The sequence below is a fragment of the Drosophila montana genome, unplaced genomic scaffold (assembly GCF_035044405.1).
Source record: "Drosophila montana isolate Dmon_TW-CO22-7 unplaced genomic scaffold, ASM3504440v1 contig_2582_1, whole genome shotgun sequence".
NCBI classification, from domain to species: Eukaryota; Metazoa; Arthropoda; class Insecta; order Diptera; family Drosophilidae; genus Drosophila; species Drosophila montana.
The window spans coordinates 137,967-157,506 of NW_026997445.1; the positions used below are offsets into that span (position 1 = coordinate 137,967).

General features: G+C 39.7%; 1 protein-coding gene across 2 annotated transcripts; it reads left to right on the forward strand.

Moving 5' to 3' along the window:
• Nucleotides 1–89: 89 nt before the first annotated feature.
• Nucleotides 90–17,563, forward strand: BicD (protein bicaudal D). Of its 2 annotated transcripts, XM_064683126.1 has the most exons (9): nucleotides 90–496; nucleotides 560–1,177; nucleotides 12,449–12,814; nucleotides 12,882–13,019; nucleotides 13,092–13,942; nucleotides 14,008–14,225; nucleotides 14,291–14,545; nucleotides 14,614–14,788; nucleotides 15,184–17,563. In XM_064683126.1, exons 2-9 carry the CDS (start codon nucleotides 956–958, stop codon nucleotides 15,299–15,301), a joined length of 2,343 nt encoding a protein of 780 aa, XP_064539196.1. In that variant the 5' UTR covers nucleotides 90–496; nucleotides 560–955; the 3' UTR covers nucleotides 15,302–17,563. The 2 variants fall into 2 exon arrangements, with proteins under 2 accessions (XP_064539196.1, XP_064539195.1); XM_064683125.1 differs by having other exon boundaries at nucleotides 90–1,177.
• The last annotated feature ends 1,977 nt before the right edge of the window (nucleotides 17,564–19,540 follow it).

Sequence of the window (19,540 nt, forward strand, 5' to 3'; positions counted from 1 at the left end):
TTTTTTTGTTATATATATTTTTGTAACTATCGCAACGGTTGCCAATGCTCATTGCTACGATATTTGCTTGACATCACTAATTCGCATTCCGTCACAAACAGTGTGTGTGCAAAGAAGAAGACAGGCACGCACGGACCGTGATAGCGGAGTTTTTGTTTTTGCATTCTTACCATAAAAAAATTGTCGATTTTAACTTATTTAATTAGCAATTTAACCAATTGCTATAAACAAATTCCGTCTAAAGTGCAACGAAAATACGTAGTAAATATTCAAAAAAAAAAGGTTGGCTGCTACGGCTGTCTGGGCTGCGCAACTGGACAGCAACAATTAATGAAATGAAAGTGGAAATCGTGTGATGTCATGTCGACGACGACGGCAGCGACGTCGACCGTTCTGTGAATTGAAACTTCCTGTTCTCGCTCTCTCCCTCTCCCTCTGTCTTGTGCCGCCGTATGAGAGATCCTTTTGAAGGCAGCCAAAAGTGCGACAAGTGACGGTGAATTAAATTTGGCAATAAAAAAATATACGAAAAAATTCCAATTTTCATTCCACCGCTCAGCTGCAAATGTGCCAGTGAATAGCAGCACAAAAGAGAAAAGGTGAAACGAACCAAACACACACGCACGCACACACACACACACACAACCGATTGCGTGTAGGTGTGAGTTGGTTTTCTGGAGCGGGCAACGGGCAGCCACAACGGACAAAGCACTCAAAAACAACAACAAAACTCGCTAAGAAAAAAAGAAAATAAAACAAGTTTTTTATTGATTTCCCTCCAAAAAAAAAAATAAGTAAAAACAAAAATAATTGACGACAATTCCGCCCAAGCAACAGGAGCAGCTGCATTTGCCACGCCTACACACAGACTGTGGTACCGTCCTAAAGCTACACACGCACACACACACACACATTCCCTCCCTTTCCCCCATTCCTCCTGCAACACCCAAACACCATGTCCAGCCCCAGCGCCAGCGATGGCGCTCAAACAGTTCTGGATCTGCGCATGGAAGTGGAGCGTCTGACACGCGAACTCGATCAGGTGTCCAGCGCCAGCGCCCAATCCGCTCAATATGGCCTCTCGCTGCTGGAGGAGAAGTCAGCGCTGGAGCAGAAGTGCGAGGAGCTGGAAACCCTCTACGACAACACACGGCACGAGCTGGACATTACGCAGGAGGTGAGTACGAAAAAAATGAAAGAAACAGTTCAACAGTTGTGTGTGTGTGTTTTAGCCGTTTCCAAGCCAATTGCCGCTTATCTAAAAACACACACATATGGCATATGTATGCCTACGCGCACACACACACACACAGCCGCTATTAGACCAAAAGTTTTGCAATTGGTTTTCAATTTGTCTTGTTGGCAGAAAACAGTAAGCACCCGTTAAAGCGAACGATAAGATTAGCAAGCAACTATCAGAATATGTTTTCTGCTATCTTAACTAAGCCCTAATTTAAGCAAGATTAATTTCTAAAACAGCTTTTGTGAAATATCTCTGCATTTATTTTTCAATATGCAGGCAAGAGTTATGCACAACCTTTCCAATCACCATATGGAATGTTCGCCATGTATTTGCCAAAAGCACGTTCTCTCTAACCCTCTCACTCTGTTGTTCTCTTTGGTTCCGGCGAGTGTGACTGTCCGGCTCTAATAATCACGAATGATTTAATCGTTAGTCTGGTCACATGTAGATTCTTTCGTTCTATAAACTGGGCTTGCGGTACTTGGCGTCGCCTGAGTGCACGCCCCCGCTCAGCAATTATGCTAGCTTTTGCGCTCCTCTCTCTCACTCTGGATTTTGAACTTCTCTCTCTCTCTCTCTCTCTCTTCCTCGCTCTGCCTGTCTGTCTGATCACGGTCAATTTGGCTTACGCTTTATCATCGCCATTCTGTTCAGCTGCCTTTTTTTGTTGTTTTTGTTTTTATTACAACTTGGCCAATATGTTTTTTTTTTTGCCATTCCATTTTGCACCTATGTTCGCCAACTGTCCGACTGGCAATTAGGCACGCCAATTGTTTTGGCATTTCCGCTGGAATTTCAACGTGCATTGCGGAAAAGCCCAACAACAAAGTTTGTCCTTCGCCCAATGCCTACAAAGGGGCGGTTAATATAAATAACTTTTGCCTGTCGGCTCATTATCATTTCGCTGTTGTTCACCCTTTATTTATGTATTTTTTATAGTTGTTGCCCATGGCGTTAATTACTCGACTCGTTGCCAAAACAAAGAATCGATTCCAACAGAAATAGGGAAACAAGAGAAAAAGCTGTTCGTTTCGTTTCTAAGTGGAACTAGTTTGGAATGGGAACTGGTTTATTTAAACAGAAACATTCTCAAATACATTTTAGAATGGTTTTAAGGGAATCTGGAAATTTTATATAGAGTGTTAAAAGAGAACTATGGACTGCAAAATATTGTACTTTGATTGATTCACTTTTAGAAGTATTTTTTTAATAGAGAGTCGATCATTTTAATAAATAATGTTGTTTGTCATAGGTAATTGGTTTGATTAACTTATATACAATATGTATAAGTTTATAACTTATATTATAAACTCGTATATATATTATAGTATAAACTTATTTTACAAAATTGCAAATCTATAAAACTCTTTTCTATTTTCATTAGTAGAAGTCTTATTTTCCCAAACACTTCCCCCACTTGACCAAAAATCTTGCCCAAATATTTTCAGATTATAGTTTTCATCTACCGAGTTATTTATAATATTCTTAGTTATTTTAACCTGTAAATAGTTTTATTCTATTTCACTTGAAGATGTTCTTTGACAGATTTAAAAATAATTAGTTATCCTATAAACCAAATAAACTCATAGTATTTGAAATTTTCCCCAGATAAATTATATCTGTATTATTCCACATTGTTTGTTTTTTCTATTTCACGCTTCTACCGTTTTCGAACTCAATTCCATTCTAGAATCAGCTTATAAGGCCCCAGAACAGTTGATTAATTGGCCGACAGGTGGCGCCCACCTGCCCATTAGGTCGCTCGCTTGATAGTTTTCCAGCTTGTTAGCTTTGAACTCAACTGAACTTTTACAAGAGCCGCCGCGAGCAACACACCCTCCACACACACACACACCCTCCACACACACACACACCCTCCACACACACACACACCCTCCACACACACACACACACACGCACACACACACACTCATTTACCCTCGCATTAGTGCATGCTTAAAATTAAAAAAAAATGAGAGAAAAATTATTTGCGACGACGACAAACACTGCGGGCATTTTGTCACCGCCGCCCACCCGTCCGCCGGCCCCTTGCAACTTTTGCGGGTTGAAGCGCCGGCTGCTGGGCGACATATTTCCACTTGTAATCAAGATATCAGCCCGTGGGCAAGACATAAATCAGAGCGTGGGGTAGGAGGAGACAAACGTCAAGAGTTTTTCGTTGCAGCAGGTGGCGAAGGGGTCACGAAATTAGCCCGGCCGAAATTAATAGAATATTTTTGCATATAGAGCCCGGCGGCACAAATTTTCACGCCGAATAGACTTTAATGCCCGGGAATTTCGATTACACGGCTAACTGTGTCCTCCGGCGCGTCAGGATAACCGGAAAATTGGCAGAATGCAAACTGCAGTCGATGCAAACAAATATTTGGACAGAGTTCAGCACGCGGGGCGGCCGGTGTCAACTGCATTTGGCCATTTATTTAGATGGCTTTGTTGCTTGTGTTTCAGGGGCGTAACGAGGCGTGGTGCAGTACACATGTTGTTTGGACGTTTGCAACTGCGGCAATTAAGAGGCCCCCAAAACAACAGTCATAAAACCGAAGCCAGTTCAGAAAGTGTGTGTGTGTGTGTGTCTGTGAGATGTCTATGTTTGTGTGTGTGTGTTGACCATATTTTATGACTCGCCTGACGGCAGCCAAGGACATTTCGCCTGGGGAGCTCGCAGAGTCGGGAGTCCTGTTGCCTGCACATAGTTCTGCGGCTTGTGAGTTGTTAACTTGGCTCAGGCTAAAGCCAAAAGTTTTTAATAAAGACTTAAATAATTAATGCCATTATTTACACGAACTCAGAAGGGGGCAAGGGCTTTAGAATAACTATGCAAATTGAAGAATTTGTAAGTGAAGAAAATAAATTAGCTGAAAAGCACATAACAAAATTTGTTGAGGTAAAAAACCGGGCTTATAGCGAGATTATCCATTTGTCCTGGCTGTAGAATGGCTTTAAATCGAACCGGTTCGGGCCCGGAATTCCAATTTATTTCTTACCATGAATCAAACCTTTAACCAAACTGTTAACTGAACTGAATCATATCTTAGTCAGACTTGGTTAGCTTAAAAATAAAACATTTCAGACTAGTTTTAAATATTATCACAATTAGAAGCATATTCACGCGAAAAGCACTCAGCCAATTTGTGTTAAGCTGTGAAAAAATGAACTCAACCCGTTTGAAGCGCAAATACGCAGTTGGCAAACGCCGCAGCCAAAAGCCGTTTAAAACAAATCCTTGCCAGACACTTGCAATTGCAATAACAGCGCGAGCAACATCAAAGCGACAACTAAGCGGACAAAGGACAATTGCAATGGGAGGGCAGCAGGATGGCAAAAAAAAAAAAATAAAATCCCGACGAAGAAATTATAATGATTTGACGCTGATGCTCTGTTCTGTTGGCGCAAATTGCAATTCCACGGCAATCAAATCCAGCAGCAGCAGCAGCAACAAGGACGACAGACAATTGGGGAGCTAAAGGGGTTAAGGGCGGGCTGGCAAGGGTTAACTGCGGCGCTTGAGCACTGACAAAACATGTTTCCGACTCGGTTGCAGTCGCAGTTGTCATTTGTTGCTGTGTTGCCTGCAAGGGAAATGAGCAGGAAAAATGTTGCCAGTGCCGCAGCCAAAGCCAAACCCAACACCCAATGACAACCCCCCCTAACCCCCCTCAGCCCAGTTCTGGGCCTGCTATGAAAATGTAAAGGCAGCTGGTGGAGCGGTTGGGCACAATGATGAGCAAATCTCAACCCAGCTCGCAGCTGGAGAAGTCACAACACACAAAATACCCTGTACCCATTAATAATTGGTCAATAAAAGGAATATTGGACTTGCAGAAATATATGCTTATAGATGGAGACATAACCGACGAGCTGAATATCAGCCTTACGTATATCATAAATATCGATAGCTCCTGCCGTTTCACTTCAAAATCGATAACTATCGACTTATAATAATATCTCGATGATTATAAGAGCTAGGGACTTCAAGTTGGGAATATAAATTCTCCTATATTATGTTATTAAATCTTCACACTTTCCGTTTACCCGAAAATCGATAAATATCGATACACAGACTCGATTTTTAGAATATTATTGAAGCTTTTAGAGCTGGCATCTGCAAATTTCGTATTTTAGTAAGTGCAAATAGAAGCTGCTTAGAGGGTATGTCGAAGTCGTGCTCTCTCAACTAATGCACTTTTGGTTGACTTTATATTTGGATGCCAGCCTTGGCCGCATAATGGCTATGGAATTTATTTGCACCCAACTTATTTGAAAACTGATTGGCTTCCGTCTAGGCTCATAGACACTTTTTATGACCCCAACCCGCGCCATCTCCATCTGCTCACCCAACTCTCGAGCATCTTTGGAGTGCTGCCAATTTGGGTGCCACAAACATTGCCCCCGTTATGCAAATGTGTGTGTGTGTTTGGGTGTGTGCATCCAGAGAGTTGGACACATGATTGCGACTTTGCTGATTGGCTGTTAAGTGCAAATGATTTTTACTGCTTCTCTTGATGATGATGATGATGCAGCAGATGCAACAGCAGTTGGTCTCTGTGTGTGCGGCGTGGCATGCAACGACAGTTTGCAGCACAGTTGTTATCCTTGCTGCGCGTCAACATACACAACATTTATTGTCCCGCAGCTGAAAAGGATTTGCATGCATTCCGTTGCATTCCCACAATTCGCATATCCATTTACTTAAGAGCACAATTTAAGCATATTCGCACATCCTCATACCAAAGGGCATTACAGCTATGGCAAATCTATAACTGTGGGTTTCTATATAGGGCCTCTCCAGTCTCTCAAGTATTAAGGTTGAAATTCAAACTCTTATTTAATTTAATTATGCGACCTAATTATCTTTCATAAGTCAAGAATTTGGTTCTGAGAAAGCTAACTTTACTGAAAAACTGCGTACAAAAATGTATTCGAACAAGTTCGTGAAATTACTTTAATCGATATTTATCGACATTTGCAATTTCAAGTCTAATCCAACTTCAAGTCTAATCATGCAATGGACTCGCCTTCAGAGTCTTTCGTTTTGATTTCTTTGTTCGGAATATCCTTTCAACTGAGAACTTTGAGTATAATAGAGGATGTTGCTTATATAATTATTATGCCTGTTCCTAGTAATTGATTACAATCAGCTATAAAATATGTACCAGATATCGAGAACTATCTAATTCCATAAACGTAGGGACTATAATTAATCAAAAGGAATATATAAAATAAGAACGAATATAATCAGTAAGAGGAATATAAAAAATAAGATTAAATTAAATAATCGATAAGTTTGGATATTATATAAAATATTGGTTTTCATATTCGGCAATCGATATTTATCGATTTTAGAGATGATTAGAAAATGGCCAATTAATGTGTATTAACTTTCATAGATTCTAGGTTCTTATACGATATCTAGTTGTTCCATTTAGTTGAGAGCGCAATTTGCGTTCCCATTGTGTTTGCACTGTTTCCATATGCTAAAATTATACAGTTCTCTTCCACAGTCGCATCGCGTCGCGGCGCTTTGCTTATTTTCATTTTGGCGACATTTCAAATTCAGAGAGTGTCAAACGCGTGCATTGACATGGAGGCCACAAGTGCGTCCGCATCCCAGTCTTATGGTGTGTGTGTAGTGTGTGTGCGTGTGTGTGAACTGTGTGTGTATGGGTTAAGAAATTACACGACAGCCTACAACAAAACATCCACAGCAGCAGAAGCAGCAGTTGTTCCTGTTTATTTGCATTTTCACTGTTGCCTACTACTGATTGTTATTTCCATGGTAGGGAGATGAGCTGTTATACCCTGTAACCATAAAATGTTCAGAAACGGGTATAACAATGTGCAGGAAATATAGAATGTGGCATCACGTCTTTACACTAATGATATATTCCCGTAAATAAATACTTTAGAAAAAACTGTTTTTCAAAAAACTCTTTGACGTTATAAAAACTTCAATTTATCGTCTTTTTATCTTCCCAAGCGAGAGTTTGGCAATAGCCTAGCATACGTTCAACAGGAATAAAGTCGGGCTCATGTTTCCCTCAACAAGAGGCTTAGATTTCTTATAAAAAAAAGTTTACTTTGCTATTTACCAAAGGTGTCGTCAAAATGGATCATTGATTCTCTTGGAAGACAAGAAAGCGATGAAAAAGCGACAATGATGAAGGAACGCGATAACCAAGAAGAAAAAAACATGCCTGCCTATACCCTATTAAAGAAGTTAGTCTCCGATTGAAGATAAGAAAGCGATAAAAAATATATACAATTGTATATTTTATAGAAGATGAGAAAGCCACAATAAGGCGATATCCATCTTAATCTAGAATCCAGAAACTCATTCCTAATATAGGGATATATATGCACTGCCTAATACGAGATAGACTGTTTACAGGGTATCCTCAAATTCTCAGCTGTTGGTGTGGCTGATGCGGTCGTCATTGTCGCTTTCCCCAAACAAACTGCTCAGTCATTCATGGCATACTTTATCAACGGCGGCGGGTGTGGGGCGTGCGGTTTATGTGGGGCCACGTGGGTGGTGGAGGAAATTGTTATGAGTTGGCCATTGCCCGCTTTGGCTACCTCTGTGCGCACGTAGTGCCTCCATAAGGCCGCTACCCGTTGTCGTAATGTGGGCAATCTGCTCTATTTTTAGTAGCCGGGGCAACCGGGAGCACTGCAATGCCAGCTGTTGCCACGTCAATGCGGGCCGTGGTCCGTGCCGGGGCAGCTTTATTTGGGCCATTTAGTTGCCGGCTGCCTAACAAATTCAACCGCAAACACAACGCTTGTGCGTTGCAATGTCCAACTGGGGCTGGATGTGGCGTCACATTGTGTCAGACAGTTGGTTTAACGATGGAACACACCTAAAATGCTTTGGTCGAGTCCTGTGCCCAGCCACACCTCGTCTCGCCTCGGCACGACTGTGTTAATATTTGCTGGACTTAATTAAAAATCTTTTCTAATTTGCATAAAGTTCATGTTCTGGTGTCATCTATTGTGGCTTTTGCGGCTAACTGTTGCCCGCTCTGACGCATAGATGGCGCCAGTACATAAACTGTTCGGAATTTGCAGAGAATGCAGACAACAAAAGCTTCTAAGTTTTTGCTTCGAGTTTAAATATGATAAAACACTATTATTCGTTTTGTGAATTTGAATTTGATTGGAATTTGTAAGTTTGGCGCTTAGAGTTCTGTCAGACTTATCCACAATTTGGCGCTTGTGTTTATGAGCTTAAACTTAAGTTTAACTTTGCGTCTGATCATCGCCCTTTACCCTTTCATTATTGTTTCCAAAAGTTCAGTTCTAGCTTGGACTGAAACTAAATCTAACCTGAACAGCGCTTAATGAAGTAGGCTACCTACTATACTATATATACCTATATGCCTACCTACTATAAGAGTGAATAAATTAAAAAATCGATAATTATCGATATCATATAAAATATTGGTTTTCATTATCGGCAATCGATGTTTATCGATTTTAAAGATTATTAATGTGTATTAACTTTCATAGACTCCGACTTCTAATTCAATCTTTAGATATTTATTTTCCCCTTACCTTAACGTAGACTACCTCAGAATTTGGATGACGCCATTTAGTTTTATGTTTACCAATAAAGAAACGTTTAAAATAAAGAGTTAAAATAGTTTTTAGCAGCGGCTCAAATTTCATTATAAGGCCTGTCCAAAGAACGTAATCCTTTGTTTCATTTTTGATCCGCAGCCACATTCGGGTTGACACTTTTATAAAGGGAATATATATATTCTATATATATATATATAAATATATATATATTTAGCCTAGGTGGCGCCACTGAGACTTGCTTGGCTGAATGCGAGCGCATTAGAGGTCTCAAATTTCCAGCTTAGTTGCGACTGGCTTGGCCTTTTGTTTGCTTCGCATTGCCTTTCATCCACACTAATTAACGAAATGCACTTGCCTCTGGAGCCGGGGCTCCGTGTTGGTTTCTCAAATTGAAATGACGAAGTGAAAACAAAATAAAAATTGCTCTAGTCGGGTGTGCCCGCCTGGTAGATGCCCTGAACACAGTACCGAGCTGGTGCTATAAACATTCTTGCTTTCTTTTACACATGATTGTGCTACTTCTTCCATTTGCCCCACTCTATGTATGGGAAAACCTTCTTCATTAACTTTCGGTGTTTATAGTACGATCCTAATGAAATTCATAGGGCTTCAAAATGACATACAAAATTGTGTGCATACCAAAACGCAAAAGTCTACCTTAAGGAATGCGCTTGTTTTTTCTAATTTCGGATAAATTGGGGAGGTATCCAAAATGTGAAATATCCTTAATTGTGCGAATATTCTTAGAGAAGCCTCATACTAAGGTTAATGTATAAAAATATAATTCAGATGGAGTTTTATTGCCAAAATTCGGACAGATTTTAAGGATATAACCAAAAGGTAAAAACATTCTTGAACTAATAAAATTTTTCGAGAAGCCACATACCAAGTTTGAGGTATCTAGCTCTTATAATTCTCGAGTTTGTCTCAAAATCGATTACTATGGTAATGGCAGGAAGTATCGAATATTTAGGATAAAGAAGAATAAACAATCTTTAAAATTTGATCAAGAACCTGTATACTCTACAGGGTTGAATATGATTTCTTCTGCCTGTTAAATTTATGGATACAAAAGCAATATACCCTTTTAAAACATTTCAAATGGGTTTCGGGTATAATAAAACTAAAAGAATAAGAATAAGAGCGTTGACGTCGCCCACAGCCATTGACAATAATTATACGGCCACAAAGCGAACGGAAGAAGGGGGTAGGGGATAGAGAAGGGGGATAGTGAAGTGGCCAAAAGGGGGCTGCAGGACTTTTCAGGCTATTTCCGTTTCAATTTTGGGGCGTGTTAAGTGGGTTGAGCAGCTTGTTGTTTGTTTGTTTTTTTTTTTGTAGCCAAGAAAAGATTGTTAATTACAGCTGCATTTAAAAGTATTCCAATAGTTGGAGCACTGCACACAGTAATCCACAAAATCTGGCCCAGCACTTTCCCTCTGGGCTTCTTCAGCTCGCTTTGTGGTCATTTGCTGTGGCGACTTTTTCAAGTGGGCCGTCGGCAGCTCTCATGTTTTCTGTGCCTGTGAAGCACGTACACTTCAAATGGCGGCCGGACAAAACCTAACGACTACCCCGGCGAGATTTCAATTAAAGCCCACAAAACACGATTACAGCTCAGCCACACCCCAGTTGCAATCTCTTTGCTCCTGCTCCTGGCCATATGGACACGTCGTTTGCTTTCAATCAGCGGCATTTATGCCAGCACGGGCAAAGGCACAGGCGCAGGCTTGGCTGGTATAGCATGTACACTGCTAGAAAAAGATGTATTAGACTGAAACATTTTTTAGATTTGCAGGATTGCAGACAATTTAAACTGAAGTTGTGCTTTAGATCAACTCCGCATCAAAGCTTAAGGAATTTTTAATATAAACATTTTCTTTCCCAATCGATTGGGTGTATCAAAATTAATAGAAACCTCTATTAAAATCAAAATTCACACAAATTTTCACATATTTTATTTTCTTGTACTTGAACATTTCCTTTTTTATATTTATCCTACCTAACAATTAAAGTAAATATTAAATTTTCAAAGTTTCGACTACTTCTTTTCTCTGAGTGCACACATGTATATAATAAATACATATTTACCTCTTGCCGCGTCCTAGGCGTGTCCTGCGCCCATTAAGCTTAACATGCACGCGCGTCTATGACGCATTTCGCAACACTGGCCGGTGCAATTAAGCAACAACAACAACAACAAGAAAATCCAATAAATGCCAACAAGTAAATCCAACTTTCAGATGCATTTGCTCCTCCGCTGGGAGATCTGTAATAAAGGAAAAATGCCAAAAAGAAAAAATATCTGCGCCATTTAATGAAAAATGTAACAAAGTGAAATGAAGGGGCGTCGCGTCGGCAGCACAAGCAAAGCTCCCCAGTGACTGACGCCCCCCATTGGCACTGCCCCGGCATTCCTGCCCCTGCCCCTCTCCCCGCTCGTGCCGCCAACACAACTTACACATGCAAATGACTGCAATAAAAATGGCAGGCTGGCAACTTTTATGATTGCAATACCCCTGAAACGTGGGCAGATACATGGCGAAGGAGTGAGAGGTAGGGTAAGGGTATATTAAGTTTGTATAGTTTATAGAAAAAGTTGAAGGAGCGAAAGATGTAGGTGTAGTCTGATAAATACATTTTTATTAAACTTATTTTAGAATTATAGAAAATGTTGAAAAAGAGAAAAAGATGTAGGTGCATATTAGCAGGGAGAGTCTGGTAAACATATTACTTTTGCAGCTAGTTAACTTTATAAAATCAAAAAATAAATAATAATATTAAGATAAAGCTGTGAATTTTACCCTACTTGGATTATTATATTTTTATTTATTTTAAACAATTAGTTGATAGACTTCTTGTACCCCTTCCTAGCACATTTTTTTGAGATATATGTGTTTAAAAGTACGGAAATTATTCTTTTAATTTCCAGAAAATCTTAACTTGAAAAGAAACTTATTAAATGATCATTATCATAATCATAAAATCTATTATATTTTAAATTTTTGGGATTTCAGAATTGTTATAATTTTCAAAAATTTTTCAATTTAAAAAAAATCTATCGCTGAACAAAAACCAAAAATTGTATTATTATTTATTTATTATTATTATTATATAATATATATATTATATTATTTTATTATTTTTTTTAAAAATTGCTTTTTTTATACCAATTTCAAGAGGTCTTCGAAAAATATGTACTAAAAAGTGTTCAGAAAAAAAGGGTAAAAAATATGATTTAAAAATTCAAAGCGTCCAAAGCATTAAAAATTCAAATTAAAAATTTAAGACCATTTTATTTTCTGAAAATAAAGATCATAATTAGAAGGTGGGCTGCTCTAAATTAAGAAAACCACCTATTATGATTTTACGTTAGGAATCAGAAAATATTCAGTCTTCCAAGATCAAAGGACAGCGCCTGCAGCTTGTAGGAGATCCATATAAAACATGTTCTGCCCTCTAAAGATAGCTTTTATATAAGATATCTTTATTTTTATAAAGATATCTTTTATAGCCGCATTACATAGTATCTCCGCCGTCATGCAAACTTAATTATATTTTCTTTTTCATATTTGCTAACCCATTTTTTTGCTCACTTTACAGGCGCTGACCAAATTCCAAACCTCACAGAAGGTCACCAACAAGACCGGCATCGAGCAGGAGGAGACGCTGCTGAATGAGTCGGCCGCTCGCGAAACATCGCTCAATTTGCAAATACTTGATCTGGAGAATGAGATCAAGCAGCTTCGTCATGAGCTGGAACGTGTGCGCAACGAACGGGATCGAATGCTGCAGGAGAACTCGGATATTGGACGCGATAAGAGCGACAATGAGGCGGAACGGTTGCGTCTCAAATCCGAGCTAAAGGATTTGAAATTTCGCGAGACGCGCATGCTCAGCGAGTACTCTGAGCTGGAGGAGGAGAACATATCGTTGCAGAAGCAGGTCTCCAGCCTGAGAAGTTCGCAGGCAAGTGCTCAAGAATGCTAGATGTCCATTCAGCTGTGCCTAACTATTAATGCTTTGCCTCACACAGGTGGAGTTCGAGGGTGCCAAACACGAGATACGCCGACTCACCGAGGAGTTGGAGCTGCTGAATCAACAGGTCGATGAGCTGGCGAATCTCAAGAAGATTGCCGAGAAGCAAATGGAGGAGGCGCTGGAGGCACTGCAGGTGTGTGGGGAATCATTTTATAATATCTAAGTTCCTATTTGTTAACTGTTGCTCTTTCCGTTCCATACTCAGGGCGAGCGTGAGGCCAAATATGCGCTGAAAAAGGAGCTGGATGGTCACCTGAATCGCGAGTCCATGTATCACATTAGCAATTTGGCCTATAGCATACGTAGCAACATGGAGGACAATGCCAGCAATAATTCGGACGGCGAAGAGGAGAATCTTGCGCTGAAACGCCTCGAGGCGGACCTAAGCACAGAGCTCAAATCGCCAGATGGCACAAAATGCGATCTCTTCTCCGAGATCCATCTGAACGAGCTGAAGAAGCTGGAGAAACAGCTGGAAAGCATGGAGAACGAGAAAGCCCATCTAACGACCAATTTGCGTGAGGCGCAGAGCAGCCTGGACAAGTCACAGAATGAGCTGCAAAACTTTATGTCACGCCTGGCGCTGCTCGCCGCCCATGTGGATGCGCTGGTGCAGCTAAAGAAACAAATTGACGTCAAGGATCAGACGGCCAGTGGGCAGGCAAAGGACGAACAACTGCAACAACAGCTGCGCCAGTTAATCTCACAGTATGCCAATTGGTTTACGCTCTCCGCCAAGGAGATAGACGGCCTCAAGACTGACATTGCTGAGCTGCAGAAGGGTCTGAACTATACGGACGCAACCACCACCCTGCGGAACGAGGTCACCAATCTGAAGAACAAACTGCTCTCCACCGAACAAAAATCTTTGGATCTGCAGTGCGATGTACAGACCCTGACGCACATCTCACAGAATGCGGGCCAGAGCCTGGGCTCGGCGCGCAGCACTCTGGTGGCGCTCAGCGATGATCTGGCGCAGTTGTATCATCTGGTCTGCACGGTGAACGGTGAGACGCCTTCACGTGTCCTGCTGGATCACAAGAGCGATGACATGAGGTTGTGTACAAATCAATATCTCTGTCTAAATTCTATGTTAATTCTTAATTGTTTACCCTTGCCAGCTTTGAGAACGATTCGCTGACTGCTATCCAGTCGCAGTTCAAGTCGGATGTTCTCACAGCACGCCCGCAAATTGTTGAGGATCTGCAGGGTCTGGCCGATTCGGTAGAGATTAAGAAGTATGTGGACACCGTCAGCGATCAGATCAAGCATCTGAAAACCGCCGTCGAGCACACTATCGATCTGAACAAGCACAAAGTGCGCGTCGAGGGTGGTGAATGTAAGTGATCACAGTTTCAATTAGGAGAGGACATCCCTATCTGACAGCCATCTTTCTCTTTGCAGCTGTGGAGAAGGGCAACACCGAGGAGGTGGAGGAGCTGCAGGAGCAAATTGTCAAGCTCAAGAGTTTGTTGTCCGTGAAGCGCGAGCAAATTATAACGCTACGCAATGTGCTCAAGTCAAACAAACAAACCGCCGAGGTGGCACTCACCAATCTAAAGTCCAAGTATGAGAACGAAAAAATCATTGTCAGCGATACCATGTCCAAGCTGCGCAATGAGCTCCGACTGCTCAAGGAGGATGCTGCCACCTTCTCAAGTAAGTTAACTAGAGTAATTTCCGATGCCTAACTTAACAACCTGACTTTCTCTTATTTTTGCGACCAGGCTTGCGCGCCATGTTCGCCGCACGCTGCGAGGAGTATGTGACCCAGGTGGATGATCTGAATCGCCAGCTGGAGGCTGCCGAGGAGGAGAAGAAAACGCTCAATCAGCTGCTGCGCTTGGCCGTGCAACAAAAGCTGGCGCTCACGCAGCGTTTGGAGGAAATGGAAATGGATCGGTGGGTGCATTTGGGTCGCTAAAGCAAGCAGCGCAACACAAACCCTATCAAAAGTCTATAGTTATACCCCTTGTAAAATATCCAAAACAAAAAAAAAACCCCCCGAACAATCAGCACTTGGTAAGCATTTTGCATGCGACAAATCGTGTTTGCATGTGCGCCCCGCTAACCTGCTGTCGCTGCTGCTGGAAAATGCCTAACCCAAGCTTGGAGTTGAAATTGAGAAATAGAAGCTCAGAAATAATATAAAATTAAATATAAAATTAGTGTAGTTTTGTACTAATAATAAAAGTAAAATGGTTGTAAAATGTTTGTAAACCCCTAAAAAGCTGCCAACTAACTTTTTATACTGCCTGAAGTTGAATAATAATCGATACCTTCTTTAATTGCCACAGCGAGATGCGTCATGTGCGTCGCCCGATGCCACCGCAGCGCGGCACCAGCGGCAAATCCTCATTCAGCACGCGCCCCTCCAACAGAAATCCGGCGAGCAGCAATGCGAATCCCTTCTAACATAAGATCAGCGTGCAGCGTAAGCTTTTGGCTTTGGTTTATACTTTGCTTAAGTTGTAAATTCGTTGGGAGTATCGTTGGACAACATGATAAACCACCACCCACTCCGCAAACAGACAGACAGACACACACACACATACGGAGAAAATACTGCAAATGTATTTGTGAACGATGCTATAGCTACGGTCTATCCTATATTAACGATAACTATCTATTTGTATCTGTTTCTATTTGTATTTATTGAGAGTTTAGTTAGACGAAAGATTTTTTGTGTTAGGCGAATCACGCAACAAACGGTTATTAAACGGTTAGTTACTTAAACGTCCAATTAATTTAATTAAAAATTTTGAAAATGCAAAGAAAAACAACAAAAAACAAATCGAAACTAACGTAAATAATTGTATTTTTCTATATATACAAAACACATACACATATATTTATTCAATAACGTTTTAGTTCGATTTATGTTGAATTTTGTTAACTTTTCGCGTTGATTGTTTGATTTTTGTTATCAACGCTGTGCGCAAGCAGAACTCAAAAGAATGAGGAAAAAGAAAAACAAAAAAACTAAAACGAAACAAAATTTTTTGATATGATGATGTTTGAAGATTTAGCAGATAATTGGCAAATGAAAAACCCATGTATTAATTGGCCTGATAACTATATAAGTATTTTTTTCAAAACTCTGTACGTAAAGAACAAACAGAAACCCTTGTCTAGGGGGAGGGCAGCTACAAAAAACCCAAGATAATGGGAGTTAAAATGTGGCCACAAAAAAAAAAAAGAAAATGTAAATTTTACATACATACTATATTTATATAAATATGGAAAGCAACTATTCTACGATGTGTAGCAATTGGGCTGCGTCTTAAAGACGGATTTTTCTTGTATTTACCTTCAATTGAAATTGTAGTAAATTTATTTTTGTTTGCAATCAAAATATATAAAAAAAACCAAGTTTTTGTTTACTTAGCTGCTGAAATAGTCTATAATTTGTGCATTATTATTTAATTTAATTAATAAAAAACAATTAAAAAAAAAACAAAATCTACCACTAAGAAACGTTTTTTAGCAAGAATTGATTTTAATTTGATTGAGCCCCATATCATATTATTATATTTTTATATCACTTATTGCTATAGCAAAAGCTCAAGCAATGAGTTAAGCTCGATTTGCATTTTATTTGAATAAACAGCAACAAGCTCTTTTTATTTTGCCTAGGAATGAAGCCTTTAAAAATAGAATACTCTATTTATGACTAACGAGCAGCTTAACCAACATAAAATAGCAAAACAAAAAAAAACAAAAACAAAGCGTTAAAGTTTAAACTAATATATTATTATTATTATCAGTAAAGTAGTTAATTAATTAAACACAAAAAGTAGTGACTATCCACAGCACATTTTAATCGCAACTTAAATGGCAAAAATCAATTTGTGTTTCAATATGTTTTGTTGTAATGAAGAATTGAGAAAGAAAAAAAATTAAAAAATATACAAGTGCGTATATTATGTAAATTTACCGAGCCATTAAATTGAATTTATATTTAAGACACACTCACACACATATACACACACACATCGTCCACTCACATACACAGAGATTAACTGAGATTTGTCAGTTGCCTATAGAAATTGTTTATGATGAAATTTGTAGAGCTGAAGAGATGCATGAATACATATTTCAAAATGATTTTATTGTAATTTTACCGTCCCTTTTTGCAACAAAAAAAAACGAAAGAAAATAAATGAAAGTTGAACAAAGTCTATTTATGAACCAACAACAACAAGACGAAACAAATACAACTTTAAGTTTCATGTCCAAGCATCCAAACATACATACAGCAATATATACATAATTACATACATACATATGATAGTTGCATCGATCAACCCAAAAAGCCAAAATATTGATAGCCAATAAAAACAAAAACAACAACAACAAAAAACATATTGAATAACTCAAGAACTATTTCAATTAACAAAGAAAATATAATAGTTTTCTATTTCACACAAAACAAAAACAAAAAAATAACAAACTTAAAAAGTAAAAGCAATTGAATTTAAGAATTGAAACATATTTAAAATAAGTTTTATGATTAAATACGATAAAGCCTGGCAAAGCTACAATTTGCCAGCGGGGTTCAAGTGGACATACATACATATGACAAATGCAACAGAGTGTGCAAAATACGATGGGAATAAAAACAAGAAATTAATATAAATTATACATATGTGAAGAATAAACAAATTAGCGAATAAATATGCATTCTTTTATTTAACGATTTGTCAAAGTAGGAAAGTTAGTGCCTGCTCCGCGCGTAAAGGCCATTTGTCGTGCTTCTCGTGTTCGTGCGTGAACACGAATGCACCAAGTCACGGACGATTGTTTCATTGTCACCTTTGAATTGTAGGGCAACATACTTTTTGTGTGCTCAATCAAAGCCTTAAGACGTGTGAGGCTTACTTGCACTCATGAGATTCGCATAGTAGGGCAATACTCAAGAACAATTTTCTTACAATTTTCAGCGCATTGGAAAGTAATCTTGATCTGCGATTAGTATCAGAGAATATACAACATGCATAAATACAAGGCCAAGTTTATTCCCCCCTTAGAAAAATGTACATCTCTATTTAGCAAGTATATCTAGCAGAGAAGATATTCGGAATTGGTAAATCACATCGTGATTTTCTGAATAAAAACGAGACAGCTTTTCTCTCTTGGACCCATGGTTATCATATACCCTCATAATACAATCTGCTCGTTGCGAGATCAGCGTATGGTAAATATATTGAAAGACATGTAAGTGCATATTAGTATTCTTCACAATAACTGTATACTTACAGCTAATTAAACAATTCAATGCCAGTATATGTAGATGACCTTGTCAATAGAAAGTCTCTGAATACTCTGAATACCGGGGCAAAATATTTAAATAACAAGCAATCCATTCAATTGAATTATTTATATAATTACAATAAAATCGCAACTCGAAATGTAAATGTGAATGACTTCGCAGCACGTTATCGATACCGATTCCAATCACTGACGATGTCCAAGTCACGCGCCATCGTCACGCGGCGAGCAAAACTACCGATATTTTAGCCAGGCGCCCAGCAAACGAAAGACGCGCGACGATGCTCTATCGAACAGTCGAACAACAAGCCAATACATATACACGCCTGCCGGCAGGCCCATGCACACACACACACACATACACGCACACGCACACACACACACATACACGCACGCACACATGCACCGAGATAAACACACACAAACACATACTGGCGCACATGCAGAAACGAAATTTCATGCTGAGTCAGTGCCTTCCTTTGCCTTCTGCTGCCGCTGCTTTGGTTGGTGGTTGGTTGCAACGTTGTTTCTGTACGAAAAACCAGTGCCGCACTCAGGGGGATTGCCATTAAGCGTTATAAATATGTAATAAATTGTATGCTTAATGTATTCTGTGATATAAGCAAGAGAATCCCTTAATACTTATTACCTTTTCGGTTTATATTAAGGGGCCTGTTCATTATTTCGCAGAAATAATCATTTATTTTGGTTAGTTTATTAATCAATAATCGATTTGATTTTTTTTTATGTCAATTTCGCCAAGAGTATTATTTTTTATATATGAATTTCACAATCGAAATCTCAATTTTAATACGCCCTATATTCAAATGCACAGAACATTATTTCGTTTCCCAAAATCTTACTTGTGTATTAGGCAATACGAAAAGTTAAAATCCCCTGCACATTACGCCCTGCTACGCCTATGGGAATATCGCTTTATTGGTTGGTGAGCCGTCGCCCAGTGGAACTTCGAAAATTTTGTGTTGTCGAATTGCACAAACCGAACATCAGGCGCACAGAAATAGCGACAGGTGCTCGCCATGATATAGTTGGATGGCAACTCTTATTGGCTGCCGTCTCAGCTGCTGTCGCTTGGCGCGTTCAACACTTACGCGCGCACACATACACACCGAGCGCTGAGTGTGTATGTGACGCTATATTGTTTTTAAATGATAGCGGCCGGGCAGTCAGCTGTTACTGTGACTGGTGCGACAGGCGCAGACCAACCAGAAATGCTTTAAAGAGGGATAAAGACCGGCCCAATGGCCAGTAATCAGCTCAAAAACTGGCCCGCACATTTGATATGGCTGGGCAACTGGGATAGCGCTCTGCCCTTCAGCCCCTCTCCCCTACACTGTGCTTAGCCTGCATTTTATATTAATT

Coding starts and splice junctions, on each gene's coding strand:
- BicD (XM_064683125.1), top strand. CDS start 956: ATGTCCAGCCCCAGCGCCAGCGATGGCGCTCAAACAGTTCTGGATCTG. Junction 13,020..13,091: donor AGGCGCTGGAGGCACTGCAG/GTGTGTGGGGAA, acceptor TTCCATACTCAG/GGCGAGCGTGAGGCCAAATA. Junction 13,943..14,007: donor CACAAGAGCGATGACATGAG/GTTGTGTACAAA, acceptor TACCCTTGCCAG/CTTTGAGAACGATTCGCTGA.